General features: G+C 31.2%; 1 protein-coding gene across 3 annotated transcripts in view; it reads right to left on the bottom strand.

Moving 5' to 3' along the window:
* The window catches only part of Dennd1b (DENN domain containing 1B), a 225,911-nt gene that overhangs the window by 35,855 nt on the left and 170,744 nt on the right, over window positions 1-19,312 (bottom strand). For all 3 annotated transcript variants that reach the window (XM_026401485.2, XM_077802286.1, XM_077802287.1), the window contains one exon: window positions 2,715-2,805. In XM_026401485.2, coding sequence (XP_026257270.1) covers window positions 2,715-2,805 — 91 coding nt within the window. The remainder of the gene's footprint in view (window positions 1-2,714; window positions 2,806-19,312) is intronic.

The raw sequence follows: 19,312 nt of genomic DNA, 5'->3' as shown, positions 1-19,312 counted from the left end.
AATGTGAATCTAAATGTTCGATATCTGATTATACTGCCTTGTATAATTTTAATTAGAACCACAATTATACCATACCCAACAATCATTTTATCATAAAACAACACTAGCAACAAAAATAGCATACAACTTACTACTGTCATGATGTATAGATGCTTCCCTAAATTTTCCTAATTATTTTTGCTTAAAGAAACTTAATTTTGTTCTTCAGTTTTAGTTAATGTTGATTTCTCTTACAGTGATCTTTTCTGTGCTTGATGTATAAACAAATCTTCTAGATATGGTCAGAAAGATAGAACTTTTGCTTTTATTCAGAGAAGAGAGGGCTTAAGTGCTACTTTTGCTTACAACCTGTTCCCTTATTAATATCTCCTAGTATAAAAACATAGATATGCTATAGTCATTACAGCAAGAGCTTTGAAACTAGGTAGATACGTGCCGAGTTCAGACTGGTCTCTACTTCCTATGACTTTGAGAGAATTACTGAATTGAGTGCCTTCATATAAATGGGCTAGTCAAAGTGCCTCTTAGAGTGTAGTCAGGATAAAATGAGAATTTCTGTCACATATTAGTACTCAATAAACATGAACAATTACTACAGTTACTGTAAGAGAAATGAGAGTTATTACTGTTTACATTTTACAGGTGAATGTCATGGCAGATATACTCTTCCTTCTCCTGAGTATACTAGATGACACAGTTGGAGGAGACCACCAAGAAATATTTTTGGAAATAAGTAAATATATATATATATATATATATATATATATATATATCCTAAACAGACATATATGTCCTAATTAGTAGTTAGAAGAATATTACTAATTTTATTAGTCATTTTTCTTATTTCAAATCCTAGTGAATTATGCTTTATTTTCTAAGAATAATCCCCATGTATCTCTAAAAGAATCTAAGATACAACTAAAAATAAAATTTGACAGGTATTATTTTAAGGTACTTCTTTATTTACTGAAATGAGTAATTGCTGAACTAGGATTTCCTTTGGGATAGGTTATTTGCTTCCTCAAATTAGAATACAAGCTCAAAAACATTTTCTGTACTAAATTGTACTAAAGAACAACAAAGCAATTGAAATTGAGTTGAACTAACAATGTGGCAGTCTCTAAGTCAGATGATAACCAGTGATCATATTTCCCTATTATTTTTTAAGTGATAAAATCTTTAATTAAAAAAAAATCTTAGTTATCCTCTTCCACCAGAAAAGCCATCTATTTCTACTTTATTACAGAGGTATCTTGAGCAATGGTTAAGACTACAGAATTTAACTGTATAAAAGAATCATAGTTCTACCCCATTACTGTCACAAGATGTCAACTTCAATTCTATAAAAGCTACTAGCCCCACGGGTCATAAAGATAATGAGATAGCAGTTATGTAAATACTGAATAGATGCCTCAAGCAATTTGTCCATAAGCTGACAATATTTTGCTTGTCTGAGTTGAAAAGTAAAACAGCATTATTTTAACACAAAAGTTCCATTGAAGCTAAATTTTTCCCTAAGAGCTGAGGAAAGCAAGGAGCTGAATGATTCCATATGCAGCTTACCTACTAAGTCAAATAGAACTTTTTCCCCAAGCTAAATGCTATCAATAAAATGCTGTACCTTAGATAAAGGTCTGCAATTGCAAAATTCATTTGTACTTCTTTTAATGAAAAAATGTATATTTATTTCTATATTTTAAGGTAAGGAAATAAATCTTATTTAAAATTAAAATCTGTTAAATTTATAGATGAATACTTATGACTTTTTATCTTTTCATGTTTTCTCAATTCTAACAACTATTTATTCATGCAGACTAAAAACTTCTTTTCTTCAAATATAACTACAAAGAGTTGAAAAAATGCTATTATACCAGGTTAAAAACAAACACACCAAGATATAGAGGGAAAAAATCTTATATTGCTTGCCTGGTATCTAGAACAGTACATAGTAAGGACTCAGTAATACTGCCTGAAAGAATGAATAAATGGGACATTTCAAGGACTCAACCAAAATTCTGTGTAAGTTGCGACTATATACTAGAACATCTGTGCACAAAACATCAATCTATAAATCATTAGTTGCCCATATAATTATATTTTTGGATATTTACATTTGAATAATTAATTATACTTATGGGAATCTTGCGTGACACCATAAATACACTACACCAGAGGGCTGTAGAACTAGTTATATTTACGGAATGATATACTTTTCCTAATGCTGAAGTGATCTGCAAAGTAAAATAGGAAAAGACTTCCATAAAATAATACACTTACATAAAAATGCAGAATGAGTTATGGTGTTCAAATATTTCCCTTTAGATTATATTACATGTGCCATTTCAATCCGAATCTCAGTTTTTAAATTCATACTCAGAAATTACCACTACAATTATTTTCTGGTAGAGACAACTATTTAGGAGGAAAGGCAAAAGGATATATATTTTTGGACTTCTATTATTCATTTGCAGTATTATTAGGAGATTGTCCAAGTCAATAGCTACCAATTCATGAAGACAAACTTAATGCCTTGAATAACAGATATCAAACAAAATTACTTGATATTGATATTATAAGATGAAAAATATACTTAAGACATTATGTATATATAGAAGAAAAGAGTTGTTTATGAAACAGAATATATAAATTCAAGTACAAAAAACAAGATAATTGTTATTTTAAAAATGGATAATAATATTGTAAATAGGTTTTACCTCCACAAAAGCCACCTGAACTGATTTCTTCTTCAAATACATCAGAGAAACCCCTTCCTGCATTTAGTTTTGCCAGTCGACCATCTATAAACTGGAAAGTATCAAATATGTTAAGTTTTCATTTATTTCACAATATTAAATTTTCACTTATATCAAAAATATTAATAGCAGATTTTCCCTCATATAATCACATATAATATGATATACGTATACATACAGAATAAGAAATTCTCAAAACAATGCAAAGAGCAGGTGCTCAGTAAACAGCAACCAATTAGTTAAACCACAATGAACAATTACTACAGTTACTGTAACAGAAATGTCCAGCACAGACTGTAGTTTTCTTAAAAATAAGAAATGGCAAACTATAGCAGTAAAGGTCATAGGCTCTGGAAAGGTAACTCAGTGTACAATCTCCACAGAAGAGTTTGCACTAAAGCACATCTGCCTTGCCAAGAGCCATTTGTCCCTGAAGTTGTATCTTCCCTCACCAGTACCTGTCTCCTGGTGTTACTGCAAACATGAAATTATAATAACTTAGTTTAGTGTTCTTAACATAGCCTCTGACACAGTAAGTGTCCAAGAAATGTCAGACATTACTACTTTTGAGATTAATATTAACTTTAGTGAAATAAAACTTTCTTTGTCTAAACTATTATGTCCTAAAGTGTAATAGGGTATTGAGAAATTCTAATCATTTAATAATAAAATAAATATAACTTTCACAATTTCTGGCTTATTTGCTCATTGGATGATCACAGTTAAAATTATTAATTCAAACATAGTTGAGATAAACACATATTTCTTTGACTATAAGTTTCTTTTAAAATTGTTTTCAGTGTTCTTAAAGAAGAGACTGCAGTGAGATGCAGAAGCCAAGATAAGCATCAAGAAACACTTTCAAAATTACAATTACCTTGCAGGGCACCTCCCAACCATTCTGCCCTGTTCCTACCTATCCCAACATATACAGCATAGTAAAGTCTTGTGGTTTTGCTATTGCATTTGAAAAATATCTCCACATAATTTTATATGACCAACCTCAAATGAAAATCTGTGATATATTTTAAATGTATATGTTTTACTGTCACTTGGGTACTTTTTATTTTGCTGAAGTGTGACATCTAGAATTAGACGTATTGATAACAAAGGTGAATATCTCTAAAGTTTTCTTGCCTAAAATCCAGAGGAAAACATAGAAAAAACTTAAGAAGTTTTTTGCAAGGCTGACTCTAATATTTGAGGATTAACAAAAAATGCTTATATTCATTCTACAATTAATTAATTCTCACTCTAATTTTTATCCTAGAAATTTAAATTTTAGCTGAGTTAATAAAATAGCCTGTATAATTTCTTTCATATATCTGTCAATCAATCGACAAATATATGAAAAAATGTTTAACATCTCTAGCAATTAGAGAAATGCATATCAAAACTACCCTAAGATTTCATCTCACTCCATTCAGAATGGCAACAATAAATGTTGGCAAGGATGTGGAGAGAAAGGCACACTCATATATTGTTAGTGGGACTGAAAATTGGTACAACCAATATGGAAAGCAGTATGGAGATTCCCTGGAAAACTTGGAAAGGAATCACCATTTGATCCAGCTATCCCACTCCTTGGTTATACCCAAGAACAGTATACTACATGGACACAGTCACATCAATGTTTATAGCAGCACAATTCACAATAGCTAAACTGTGGAACCAACCTAGATGTCCTTCAATAGATGAATGGATAAAGAAACTGTAGTATATATACACAGTGGAATATTATTCAGCATTAAAAGAGAATAAAATCATGGCATTTGTAGGCAAATGGATGGAGCTAGAGAATATCATGCTAAATGAAGTAAGCCAATCCCCCAAACCAAAGCCTGAATTTTTTCTCTGATACAAAGGAACTGATCCATAATGGGTGTAGGTGTAAGCATGGGAGAAATGGAGGAACGTTGGATAGGACAAAGGGGGGGAAGGGGATTGGGTATGGGGGTAGGAATAATGGTAGAATGAGATGAACATCAGTACCCTAAGTACATGTATGAAGACATGAATGTTGTGACTCTACTCTGTACAACTAGAGAAATGAAAATTTGTGCTCTATATGTGTACTATGAATTGAAATGCATTCTGCTGTCATGTATAACAAATTAAAATAAAAAAACATTTTTTCACACTTTGCATTATTTTTTATTTGAATCATTAATGGACAAAACTAATTAAGAAGTGATGCATAGAGCAATACAGTATTCTTCATGTGGCAATTTAGGACAACTGACAGCAATAAGTTTTATCAGTGATAAGGTTTTCAGAAAAAAATTACATATAAGAATTAAGAAATAATGGCCAATGAATCAGCAGATTCCTGTTCAAAATGTGTTTTGATATCTTTTTGTTACTATAGAATGCTTTTATCTAAAAATGTGGTTAACATTGGTTTAAATAAGCAGCCTAAAATAATAAAGTCTTAGCTTTTTGAGAGTTTGCTTTGCTTTCACAAAACCTAGAACTCTTTGAGCACAGAGACCACAGATGACCTATTTTTAATACCTCCAGATGCTTGGCATGCAAAGGTTTTGGTCTGAAGTGTGAAAGGTCACACCACAACCCACCTTTGACTGGTTTTATAATGTTGGGCAACTTCTTATCTTTGCTTCCCCTTGTATGAAAAAGGAATGATTATACACCCTTATGAAGTTTTGTGAGAGCTCATTAAAATAGTATGAAAAGACTATAGACTATAGACAGTCTCAAGTATACTGAAACAATGCTAAACATTAGACACTTTTACCTGGTTTAAATCTAAATAAGTATAATGTGTAGAATCAATTCATTTAACTCTATATTAAAGTCAAAGTTTATAACTTATAATGGAAGCATGGGAGAAATGTATGACAACAGATTAGTTTGAAAATAAGGCAGTTTAAAACACATGTAAACTTTCATTTGCATATAATGTCAGCATAGCAGTATAAAGTGAATTTAAAGTGATCTAATTTGATGGACTAAGTATCATCTTTTAAAAAATAAAATGAAAGCAACATGATAAATTTAAAGTAATATGTTACTGGCAAGTCCAATGAACTGAGGCATCCTTTTAAAGAACTTAATTTGCTCTAAAAGATTAGGACTATAAGACTTTTGAAAAGGTCTTCATTTTTGTATTTCTGGAAATAATCCATCCATTTTATTAAATGAGTGGAATAGTTCAAGTCAAAAAGGTGATAAATCCCAAAACTATTTACTGATTACGCATTTTTGAGTAAGAGCAACCACTTTGTGTTACTAAACTACTGATTTGAGCCAACAAAAATTAATCACTTGTAAATGCCATGTTGTTATCACTTCTGTGCAAACAATCCTGTCAGTGACAATCAGACACATGTGAATGTGTACACACAATGAAAATGTTTGTTCTTAAAAGACTATGTGCCCATACATGCATACATTATATATACACATATACAAAATACTGAGACCCAGGAATAAATGGAAAAAGGATATTAATAGAGAGTATTGAATACAATGGTTCTCCAAACTTCGTGTTTCTATTTTTGTTTTAAAATAATTTTTGCCCCAAATGAAGTTGGTTCATGGTCATATCACTTTAATAACTCTGGAGCACCTCATGGCATGTAAAAGAGATAAAAATATTTTAAGTTATTGCAATGTAGGAATCATTCTGAATTATAAAAACATTTCTGTTGAAAAGCTATGACTATATAATGTGCTATAACATTGCTTAATTAATTGTTACATATATCATTGTGCAAACATGCATCTTTAGGTAACTGGAAGACATAATTTTGGCAGAATTAGTTTGTTCTTTCAAGTAATGAGACATAACACTGTTAATAACATTGAGAGCAATACAGATATAACATAAAGTAGGCTGTAGGTATATTTTTAAGGGAATTTAAGAATTTTCTTTTAAATGATGGTTTTTACATAAACTAACATTTTGCTTTTATTTCAAAAGGAAATTTAAAACCTAGAACTTAGAATGATAAATAATCAAACCAAAACATAATCAGAAATCTTACAAAAATTCATTAATGTAATTTCATAGTATAAATTATATGATTTTATTACAAATTATAAATAATTTAAATAAAATATATTTAAATAAGAATATATTCATAATTCTCAAAAAACAGGAATATATATAATTCTCAGGATAAGTTAATTTTTCCCTTTAGTCATTAATTGCAAGAAAAACTAAATTTTGTTAATTCTTATGACATAATCATAAAGTAGCATAACATTTTGCAAGATAAGTATTTCAAACAGCAGAGCTGCTCCCTGCTGATCTTGACAGTGCTATCAATAAGGTTTCTCAAAGTACTTTTAACTTCAAATACATATCTTTATAGAAAATTCATTTAAAGAAACTGTTTATTGCTTCAAATGTAAGCAGTACCATATTCATTAAAATAAAAATTCATCATATATATTAATTTTTAAAATGCAATTAAATATAAAATGATTATTTAAAAATGAAAGATAATATAGAGAATAGACTTGATGGCAAGTTTCCTTCCCCAAATTATAAAAATAACATTCTAATCAGTGTCATGGATGAGAGTTAAACATATTAACCAGTTACATGGTAGGAATGTGTCTTTACTCTAAGGGGTAAATTGTATGCTTTCCTTTAATTATTCACCAGTCAATGCATTTCCAGCACTTAATCTAAATATCTCTAGTTATGCTATTATCAACATTCTAATGACCTTAGTGATCTACACATATGCTACACAAATATTTAATTACAATCACCCCATCAAAGCGCTGAAGAGGTCATTAATTAAATTTTAGGATTCTGATGTTTTAAAAAATATTCAATTTTAAAGATGGGGGAGAAGCTCATGATAAAGACTGTGCTGATGAAATGGGGCCAGGGGTGTTGCTCTAGCAAGCTGAGAAGAGGCAAGATGGAATACTGTTCTTTCATGCTCACTCGGCAGTCCTGTTACTTAAGCAAATTAGCAGGCACTGATGCAAAACAATAAACAAATCTACAGACCTGAATTCCTTCTTTAGTCTGAAGGAGAAATTACCATATCTCAAAATTTATCTCACATTAGAAACTCTTCTTGAATACCAAGATAACAAATCTAATAAAATTAAGATCTTGAGAACTGGATAAAAATATAGTCTTTTAAATGAACCAAATTTAAACATAGTAAAATTACTTTTAAATGTGTTAATTTCTTGTGAATCTTTAAATTTTTTAAATCTATATAATGCTTCAGGCTACAAGTTTAATAAGCAGGCTGATTTAAATATTTTTTTGTAGAATTGTTCAGTAAACATTGACAGGTTACTGAAACTACACTTTAGTGTTACAATAAATTAAATTAGCAGATATTTATAGACACCTGCTAAGTGCAAAGCATTCAAGTTAGTAGCTATATTTAAGTACAGACTGCTATAGTGTGTGGGTATGTTAGTTTGGAGCTCAAACCAAGAAAATTAAGTATGTGAAAGAGCAGAAATAAACTGTTATTTTTATGTCATTTCAAAATTTAGGTGATGAGATAACGTTAAGGTTCCAGTACACTGAATTAGATTACCATGCATAATGAAAAGGAAAACACCTTGAACAACATAAAGAATCCATTCAATAAAACTTATTACTAAAACTAATAATTTTAAATAGCAGTCAAGGGACACTAATACTATCCTCAAAGATGTTACTTGGAAGATAATAAGAATTTTCTTCAGAATTCAGTCTGTTTAACTAGATGATCAGAGACACAAGAATCAATTATTAATTCAATTATTTAACCCAAATGTTTACTGTATTACATTTTTTAGATGCCTGACAGAGCAATAAATTCAATGGGCAAGATTAAAACCTTATTATGATAAAACATCTACGGTGTAGGGGATAGCAGGGCATAAGAAACATAGTAAATTACATAGAATGATAGGAGGTGATGGGTGTTAAGAGAATAAAATAGATTTGCAAAATAGGGTGGGGAACATGGGGCCAGAAACTTTTTTGTTTTCAAACAGTGTGGTCAGGACAGGTCTCATGAAGATGACATTTGAACCAAGACTTGCCAGCAGTGAGGAGGCTTAATAGAAGAGCATTCTAAGCACAGGGTACAGCCAGAGTTAATAACTGCAGAGAAGTGGGAACAGGCAGTTAACTCAGTAGGCCTACATGAGGTGTCAGGTGTCTAGACAATATCCAACCAACCACAACAACTATTAACACTCTACTTTTTCTCCAATTCATTCACTTTCTCAATTTGTTTTATGATTTTATATCATAAAATGTCTAACTATCTCCCCCATTCTCTCTCAGTTGTTGATATTGTTTCCTAATTTCATTGGGAAAAAAAAGTGAAGCAATTTTAAGAGTAATTCTGCAAGCTTTTATTACCACCTTTATCTACCCTCTTACACATGTGCCTGCTAGGAATTGCTGTGCTCCTCACAAACACTGACTTCTCTAACAATTCTTCTGCTTCTCCTTTGAATATAGTTTCTTTTTCTACTAGACCTTCTCAACATCCTACAAATATTTTATCTCTTGGCCCCATGTACTATATCCATTTCTGTTCCCTTTTATATTAAATTAAAAAGAGCTGACAGTACTTTTTGTCTCCATGTCCTCTCCACTCAGGCTTTAATTACAACTTCTACCTCATTGTTTCAGCAAATTTGCTCTTGTTGAGCAATTTTTTATCATATTTCCATGTTACTAAATCCAGTAGTTAATTCCGAGTGTTTATTTTAAATTTACATGTCAAAAGTACTGCTTATGCCTCTCTGTTTGGTATTCTTTCTTCACTTGGCTGCTAAAATAAAGTGGTAGCTCCTGATTTCTGTCCTATCACTGGTCATTCACTCTTTCTTGGCCTCCTTTGCTACTTTCCAGTCCCTGAACCACTGTCATTTCTATTTATATTCACTCCTTTGGTAATCTCATCTGGTCACCTCTAAGGGCTTTACACAATCAATCTGATGATGATTCCCAAACTTATATCTCAACTCAGATTTTCTCTCTTGCTTTCTTTATGCATTTGTCTAATCACTATCCCACTTGTATAAAAATAAACATAGTGAACTTAACATGTTTGAAACTAAACTTTTGTTTTTCTTGTCAAAATCTCTTTTTCCTATAATCCCATATCAATTAAATGACAACTACATCCTTCCAGTTTCTCTGATGAAGAATCATGAAATCAGTCATGACTCCTTTCTCTCATTCTTAATATTATATTATTCATACTATCTATGAGAATTATCTTCAAAATAGATCCATAAACTGATCAAGTCTCATCATAACTTCCATCAATCAGTTTCAAATTGACATCTATTTCTCCTCTACATTACGTAAATTTTTGTCTCTGGTCTACCTTTGCCATCCCCTCACCGCCTGGGTTATAGCTCAAATGTCTTATTATCCATGAAATATACACTTAAAATACTATTTTAAATTATATATACCCTTGTCTCTTATAGCCCTCATTTCCCTTATCCTGTTGTATTTGTTATCCTGTTGTATACCTTTGAACTTTTTTGGTGGGCAGGGAAGGGACTGGTACTGGGGATCAATCACAGGACCTTGTGCATTTTAGCAAGAGCTCTGCTGCAGAGTCATACCCCCAGACCTTTTAAATTTTTATTTTGAGAGATTCTAAGTTGACCAGATTGCCTTGTACTTGGAATACTCCTGCCTCAGCCTCCCCAGAATGATTACAGGCATGTGCCAATATACCCAGCTACCTCTAAATATCTACATGATTTATTTATTAAATTTATTTCCTGTCTTTGTTTCCCTGAGATATAAAAGCATCATAAAGTAAAAGGTTCTTTTTCTGCTTTGTTATCTTACATGTTCCATTCACAACACTGCTTGGTATTATAGGAGATACTGAAATTATACTGTTGAATGAATAAAAGAACAAAACTCTTGGATGACTATCTCTAAAATTTCAGTGTGCTAATTTTCATAGTATCTTATTAACAATGTAGTTTCCTGGGCTTTAATAAAGCCATTATGAATCAATAATTTGAAGGTATGACTCAAGTATGTGCTCTCCAGGAACTCTGACACAGGGTATCTGAGAACACACTCTGAGAAACACTGTTTAAAGTATTAACAGAATTACTTAACAAAGAAGGCTGAAAAATGTATCCTTTGTTCTGATAAATTGTATTCCCTTATACATTCCTTATTTATGACATTATTTCCATATCTTCCCTATGTCACATTTTATTTTTACTTTTTTTCCACAATGTGAAATATGTGTTTGATGTAATTATCATTTCCCATCCATTTGTATGCAAATGATTCCTAATACTACAAAGCTGTTGCATCTTCAGTGCTAGCAATGCATGTGCTGATCTTAGCTACAGATCACATGCCATGAGTGACTATCATGAATCAAGATTACTAGAAAAATATGAAAACTTATAGCAATTTATTATTTATGTTAAAATCTTTCAAAATCTCTAGTTTACATAAAAGGGAAGTATTTGCTTTTGACCCACTAGTTTTATTTAACCTCTTATGAAATCAGGGAAGGTGGGTCATGGAACAAAATGTAGAATGAGCTCAGAGAATTTCCATTTCTATGCATTACACCGTTATGTGATTCCGAGTTTAAAACTGCAGTCATCACTCAATTTAAAACACAGTATCACTTGACTCCTATAATTTTTGTCATTACTCTTAAATGAGATCCATTACACTTAATTCATAAATTCTTCATCTACTAAAATTGTCAAAACATTTTCATGCCTATTCTTTATACTATGGAGTCACACCACAGCTTTTATTTCTTGATTTTCCAATATAAAATGCCTATTATATATTGGATATTAGGGATATAAAAATACATAAAATATGACCCATGTTATAGAGTCCATAAATCAAAAAATCAAACAAATATTGTATGGTGCAAATCCAAAATGCTAAAGGAAGAGAATTTATAATAGCATAGGTGGTCAAGAGCAGGAAAAAGAAATGCCCAAACTGAGCCTTAAAAAAAGCCTGAGTTGGGCAAATGTGAACTAAGGAAAAGTTATTCAAAGCAAAGGAAACAAGAATAGGCATGACTGTATTTTTTCATTAATTTATTCCTAGAGGGAGAATAAATCTTAATGGCTTCCTCGAGCCAAAACCTGACTCTACTGTATACTGGCTGCTGTGCTAACTTTCAGCAAGTTATTTAGCCTCTCTACAATTTGGGTTTATAACCTGCAAAATGGCAGAAATAAAGTATGTAATTATATGGTTATTTTGAAGATTAAACAAGATTATATAAATCACTTAAACACTACTGAGCAAAGCCAGCATTTGGCATATTATTTTTATTTATTCATAATTCACTGTAACTCATTCATTATTTTAAAGCCTCTATTACAACACAATTCCAGAAGCATAAAGATATGAAACAAGTTTTGGAGAAATAATACCTAAAAGTTCAGAATGGCTGGAACAAGGGTATTTGTAGAAATATGAGAGAGCTACAGGCAAGAAGATCAAGAATTTTGAGTGCCAGAATGGGTGCTTTAAACATTGGACTTGAACTATACTTGTAAACTATACTTTAAACCAAATAAACCTAACGAAAATATACAAAACATTCTATCAAGAAGCAGGAGAATCTACATTCTTCTCAATCACAGAAAACATTCTCTAGGATAGATTATATGTTAGCCATCAAAGAAGTCTTAACAAAATCATAAGTATAAAGTATAAAGCCATAAATCAGTATGAAGAAGTATAAAGCTAGAAATCAGTAACAGTAAATAATACTGGAAAATTCAAATACCTATGAGTTAAATAACACACTCCTGAATGAATCAAAAAGTATCTTGAGAATACATAACATTGAAAACACAATATATCAAAACTTATGGGATGCAACAAAAGTAGTTCTATGAAGTAGGTTCTAGCAATAAGCACTTATGATAAAACAGAATAGGTATCTCAATAAACAACCTAAAGAAACTAGAAAAGGAAGACAACTAAAGTGAGAAGAAGAAAGAAATAAAGGTCAAAGTAGAAATAAATACAATACACACAAGGAAAACAAAAAAAACAATAAGGCTAAGAATGGTTTTGTGAAAAAGTAGAATTTACAAACTTTTGTTGGGTTAACTAAAAAAATAAATAAAAATTTAAAAATTAAAGATTAAAATAAAAATAAAATGAAAGGTGAGAAATTACTACTGATACCACAGAAATACAAAGGATCATAAAAGACTACATAAACAAGTTTACACTGATAAATTGGATGACAAAAGAAACAAATTCCTAAACAAATACAAAGGTGTAATTCACTGTCGTATATTCACATATATACATAGTATAATTTGGTCAATTTTATTCCACTGGTCATCCCTTTTCCTGTCCCTCCTCCCTATCCTTCAATCTACTTCCTCTGTTCTACTGATCTCCCTTCTATTTTCATGGGGTCCCTGCTTTTATTTTGGTTTAGCTTCCAAATATGAGAGAAAATATTTGATCCTTGACTTTGAATCTGGCTTACTTCACTTAGCATGATGTTCTCCAGTTTCATCCATTTACCAGAAATATGCCATGATTTCTTTCTTCTTTATGGGGAAGGGAGAAGAGAAAGAAAAGAGGAAGCACTGAGGAATTAAATGGAGCAAATTATATTCCATGCATATATGTTTATGTCAAAATGAACCCCGCTATTATGTAAAACTGTAATATACAAATAAAACAATAAAAAAGAGAAAATTATATCCAATAATCCTGATGAACACAGAATACAAAAACCCTCTATAAAATACTAACAAACCAAATTCAACAGCATATTAAAAGAATCGTTCACTATGATCAAGTGAGACTTATCCCTGGGATGCAAAGATAGTTTGACACACATATATCAATCATGCGCTATACTACACCAACAGAATGAAGGACAAAAACCATATGGGTATATTACCAGATACAGAAAAAGAATTTGACTAAATTCAATACCCTTTAATGATTAAAAAAATTCTTGACAAATTAGGACTAGAAGTAATATACCTCACCTTAAGAAAGGTTATGTATGACAGTTTCATAGCTAAAGTCATACTGGTGAATAGTTGAAAGTTTTTCCTTTAAGACAAAGATACTTCCTTTTACTACTTCTAGTCAACCTAGTACTTACTGGAAGTCCTAGCCAGAAAAATAAATAAAAGACACCTCATAGGAAAAAGGAAGAAGTATACTTGTCTCTGTTTGCCGTTGACATTATCTAATGTATGAAATATCCTAAGGATTCAACCCAAAATCTGTTAGAACCAATAAATAAACTTAGTAAGCAGCATGCAAAAATCAACCTACAAAACCCAGTGGCATTTCTATATATTAGTAACAGACTACCTAGAAAAGATTCAAGAAAATATCCCATTTGCAATAGCATTAAAAAATAAAATGCTCAGCAATATATTTAACTATAGGTAAAAGATCTTTGTAAAACTAAAAAAATATATGAAATACGAGAAAAAATTGAAAAGACAAAAATAAATGTAAAAACTTCCCATGTTCGTGGATCAGAGAAATTAATACCAAAATATCCAAACTACTAAAAACATTCTACTGACTCAATGTAATCCCTACCAAAATTGCAATGAAATTTTTCACAGAAATAGTAATACAATTCTAAAATTCATATGTATTCATAAAAGATCCCAAAACGCAAAGGCAATCTTGAGCAAGAACAGAGCTGATGGCACCACACTATCTGGTCTCAAAACCTGGTAAAACTACATGGTACTGGCAATAACAACCACCACCACCATCACAAGAAGAAAAAAAGATTTTATACACACACACACACACACACACACACACACACACAAATGAGAACGGAAAGTTCAGAATTAAATCCACACATTTATTATCCATGGATCTTTAACAAAGGTATCAAAATATACAGGGCAAGGACAACCTCTGTGATAAATGATGAGAACTAGATATCCGCATGCTGAAAAATGAAATTGGAACCTTATCTCAAAATCATTTACAAAAATCAAATCAAAATAGGTTAAATGTTTAAATGTAAGACCTGAAATTGTAAAAATACTAAAAAAAGACAAATTTTTCTTGACATTGTTCTGAGAAATGATTTTCTAAATACTGACCCTCCAAAAAATCATAGGCAACAAAAACTAAAACAAACAGAATTACATCGAACTAAAAATCTTATGCACAGCAAAGGAAATAATAAATAAAGACAACCTACAGAATGGGAGAAAATATGTTTAAAGAACACATTTGATAAGGGGCAATATCCATAATAACTCAATAGCAAAAAAATAACCCAATTAAAAATGGGTAATGTACCTGAAAAGAAATTTCTCAAAAGAAGACATATAAGTGACCAACAGTTATATAATAAAATGCTCAACATCAATAATTGAAAATGCAGATTAAAACTACAGTGAGGTAACTTCACATCTGTTAATATTTATATTATCAAAAAGACGAGATGGCGGATATTGTTCAGGATGTGGAGAAAAGGGAATCCTTATACACTGTTAATGGGAATGTAGACTAATACAATCTTTATTAAAAACAGTACAGAGGTTTTTAAAAAATTTAAAGACAATCCATTATTTCCACTTATGGTTATACATCCAAAAGAAATGAAATAAATATGTCAAAGTGATACCTTATGGTTATACATCCAAAAGAAATCAAATAAATATGTCAAAGTGATACCTGCACTCCAATGTTCAGTACAGCATTATACACAATAGCCAAAATATGAAATCAACCTACCAATGGATGAATAAATGTATCAAGGAAATGTTTTATATATGGGTGAGTGCATGTATAAAAACATATATAAAACATAGATTTAAATGCTTATATATGTATTTGTCATATATAAACATATATATGTTTTATAAGTAAGACATACATGTATATGTATATACACATGCACATACACAATGCAGCTTAAAAAAGAAGGCTATTCTGTCATTTATGGCAATATGAACCTGGAAGATACTATGTTGAATAAAATACAGCAGGCAAAGAAAGACAAATAATGCATGATCTCACTAATGTGTGGAATATTAAAAAAATCCAGAGAAACAAGAGTATAATAGTGGTCATCAGAGGCTGGTGAAGGTGGAGATGAAGAAAATTTGGTCAAAGGCTACAAAATCTGAATTAGATAAGAGGAATAAGTGCTGTGGACCTACTGTATAGCATAGTGATTCTAGTTAATAACAAGGTACTATATATTTGGAAATTGATGAGAATAGATTTTAATTGTGCTCACCATAAAAAACTGTTAAGTGTAACATAACTTATATTTTAATTAGATGGTTGGCCATTCTATATTTCCAATGTAAAAACATCATATTATATACCATAAATACATAAAAATTTTAAGTAAATACTTTATTTTTTATATTTTAGTTGGATACAATACCTTTATTTATTTTTATGTGGTGCTGAAGATCAAACTCAGCAACTTGCACGTGCTAGGCAAGCACTCTACTGCTGAGTCACAACCCCCGCCCCAATACATAAAATTTTTGTCAAAAAAAAATCAAGCAATATTAGTCACTGAATTCTTCTTATGTGTTGTAATAGTATGTTTCCAAGGAACTACCAAAGATTAGTTGAGAATGAACTCCTCTATCCAAAACTGCATGGGATTAATTTTATCAAATCATAAATTTTGGGGTGTTTGCTCACAATATGATTTCCAAGGTCTGTTAATCTTTTCAAAATAAGTTTTAATTCTATTACCTGATAAGAATCTTAAGAAACTGGCATACAATTTTTTATATCTATCTCCAAAAAAGTATGCTCTTTACATAATAAAAATTGGATGGAATTGGTGGCATGTTTACAAAATATGATTTTCATTTGAGGTAGATAATTTTAAGGATTTTTACTGCAACATAATTATTTATGTACTACTTAATGAATATACTCTGTTATCTTAGTGTTCTCCTTTTGTCATAATGAAATTTACTTTAATGAAACAAGCCATTCTAATCACAGAGTCCCTATTTATCCTTTGCAGTTGTCATGACTATAGTACATAAATATTTCAGAATTCAGAATCATTATGTACATGAAATAATAAAAACATGCTATGGAGAAATTTTCCTAATATTTACTTAGCATCCAGAATTGACAATATTTTATGCAAGAAACTGCATGTACAAATAATAATTATATATGGTTATAATCCTAGAAAAACTCATAGTCTTATTGAGAAAATTAATGTATAACTAAATAATTATTGGAATTGCCTATATAATAATGAATTTAGGCATTATCTTTGATTTTATATCTTTCCGCAGCAAGTGTCAGAAATTTCACCCTGTTAACATAACCAAATGTCTGTACTGCTTCACATAATCTTCTTTATCACCATCCTAGTCCACTTCTCTCCAGGACAACTGTGATGGCTTCATAATAGGAGCTTCAATACGTTCTCTCCTCTAATCCATTCTTATAGAATAATCTGGGTAATCTTTATAAAATAAAAATCAGACCCAGTTGTGTCCCAGCTAACACTTCCTCCTGGAATACTATTAAATCCAGAATAAAATATAAACTTCTTATGCCTTTAAAGCCCCAGTGGATCTGTTCCCTTCCAATCCCATGTAGTCCAACTCTCCCCCTTGCCCACAGTTGATTTAATTCTGTTCCCAGGAAATGTTAACCTCTTTTCCTCACCTAGGATCTTTTCAACAGAAATTTTTTCCACCTGAAATGATAATTTTTTAAAAAATCTCAGAATTGATTCATTATTTAGATTGAACTTAAATATTACCTTTCAGTAATGCCTTTTCTAATCACTCAGTCTAAATTGGTCAACCAAAGTTCTCCAAATTTTTCACTTACTGGTACTTTTCTTATTTATTGTTTGTCAGCCTATTCCCTTCATTAGAATTGACAACTCTGTGAAGGGTTACACAGTTCTGAATCTCAAGTGCTTGGAGTGAGAGTGCTTGCCACAAAACAAATCATCAATACATTATTGTTATAGTGGATAAACACAGGCACAGAGAAAGAGTGCAGATGTAGTAAGCAACAGTGAAGATTTTAGTGAGGTGAAAATGAGTATGAAAATAGGGCAAATTACAACAACATGGAATAAATGCAAAACTCAGGCATGAATAAAGGAAACAAAGGACAGAATTGATGGCAATAGGGTTAATATTTGAACAGGATATTGAAGAATGGCAGAAAATCAACATTGGTAGTTTGGTATTGCTAGCACATGCAAAGCATTATATTGTGAAAGATATATTTGAAGGAATATTCAATGTGATTGGATATTGCCTTAGTATAGAAAACTAGGCAAAGATTCGAAGCCCAGAAATAGACCAAGCACCTTACATAGTGAGATACTCTGGGAAAGTGGCAAAATCAGATCCAAACCCAGGTTTGTTGCATCCTGGGCCAAGTATTCTTAACAGTGCAATATGCACGCCATCAATAACACACAGCAGTATGATGAGGAACTCAAAGTCAAAGGAAGAACATGGTATGTTTACTTAACTGCTAATTTTCCTTGAACATGGAGGTGACAGATGGTAATTTTACCAGTAGTTTATGTAAAATACTTTCTCGTGAAGATTAACATTGCCATATTGAGGTATAGAATGCAGGATATGCAGAGATGTTTTGGAAAAATATAGGAGGCTTCCTAAAATATACTTCTCAGCAGGCCTATATCCACCACCCAATACTTTTAAAACACACATGTTCTCAGTTGAAAATGTGGATCAGTGGTAGAGTACTTTCCTACTATGCTTAAGTCTCCAAGTTTGATCCCCAGCACCACTAAATAAATAAATAAAAATATGCCTTTTCTTCTGTCATGAGGAGTACTTTGTTCTATGGGAAATTTCTGATAAAAAATGTTTATATTATCTTATGAAAGGTATTAAAGGGTTTGGAGGAACACTAAAAGGGATTTTTCCAATTTGAATCTTCCCTATCATTTTCTTCCCCAATTGAGTTAGAATTTGAACAAGCAGAATTCTTTTTTTATTTTGGGGATGGGGGAAGCATTATATGAATATACTTTGAACTCCTTCACTATTATACAAATTTCTTAACAGTTTTCCAATTAAGAGGGTCTATATTCATGGAGATCCTTTAAATTTATAGTTCAAGTTAAGCTCCTGGATTGACGCACTGAATTCAGACTCAATTCTTAGCCATACGAAGTGCGGAGCAAAACGAGTAGAGAAAACCTTTCTTCCAGTAACTTTAATAGCCCACAATAAATACAAGAAAATTATTAACTTTATTGTGTTAGTGTACTATGAAATGAAGGTAAGAGACCTAAAATAGTGGCTTAAATCTTTATAAAACTGCTAATTAAAGAAATACAGTGATGTCAGATTGTGGATTTAAGGAACTATTTCTGGGATTCCTTCCAAATCCATTATCTAAAGAGCAATTCATCCAAATGGAACCTCCTATCATCTGTCTAAGCTATATGTTTATTTCATATTATCATGGAATGTTAGAGCCAAAATGTGTCTCAAATTTAGTGATCTTTAGAGTAACTCTTGTTGGAAATGCAGGAACTGAAGCTCAAAGAAGTTAGAAATCAATGAAACAC

The sequence above is a fragment of the Urocitellus parryii genome, chromosome 9, assembly GCF_045843805.1.
Source record: "Urocitellus parryii isolate mUroPar1 chromosome 9, mUroPar1.hap1, whole genome shotgun sequence".
In the NCBI taxonomy this organism is placed as follows: Eukaryota; Metazoa; Chordata; class Mammalia; order Rodentia; family Sciuridae; genus Urocitellus; species Urocitellus parryii.
This window is presented reverse-complemented; position numbering and strand designations above follow the sequence as displayed.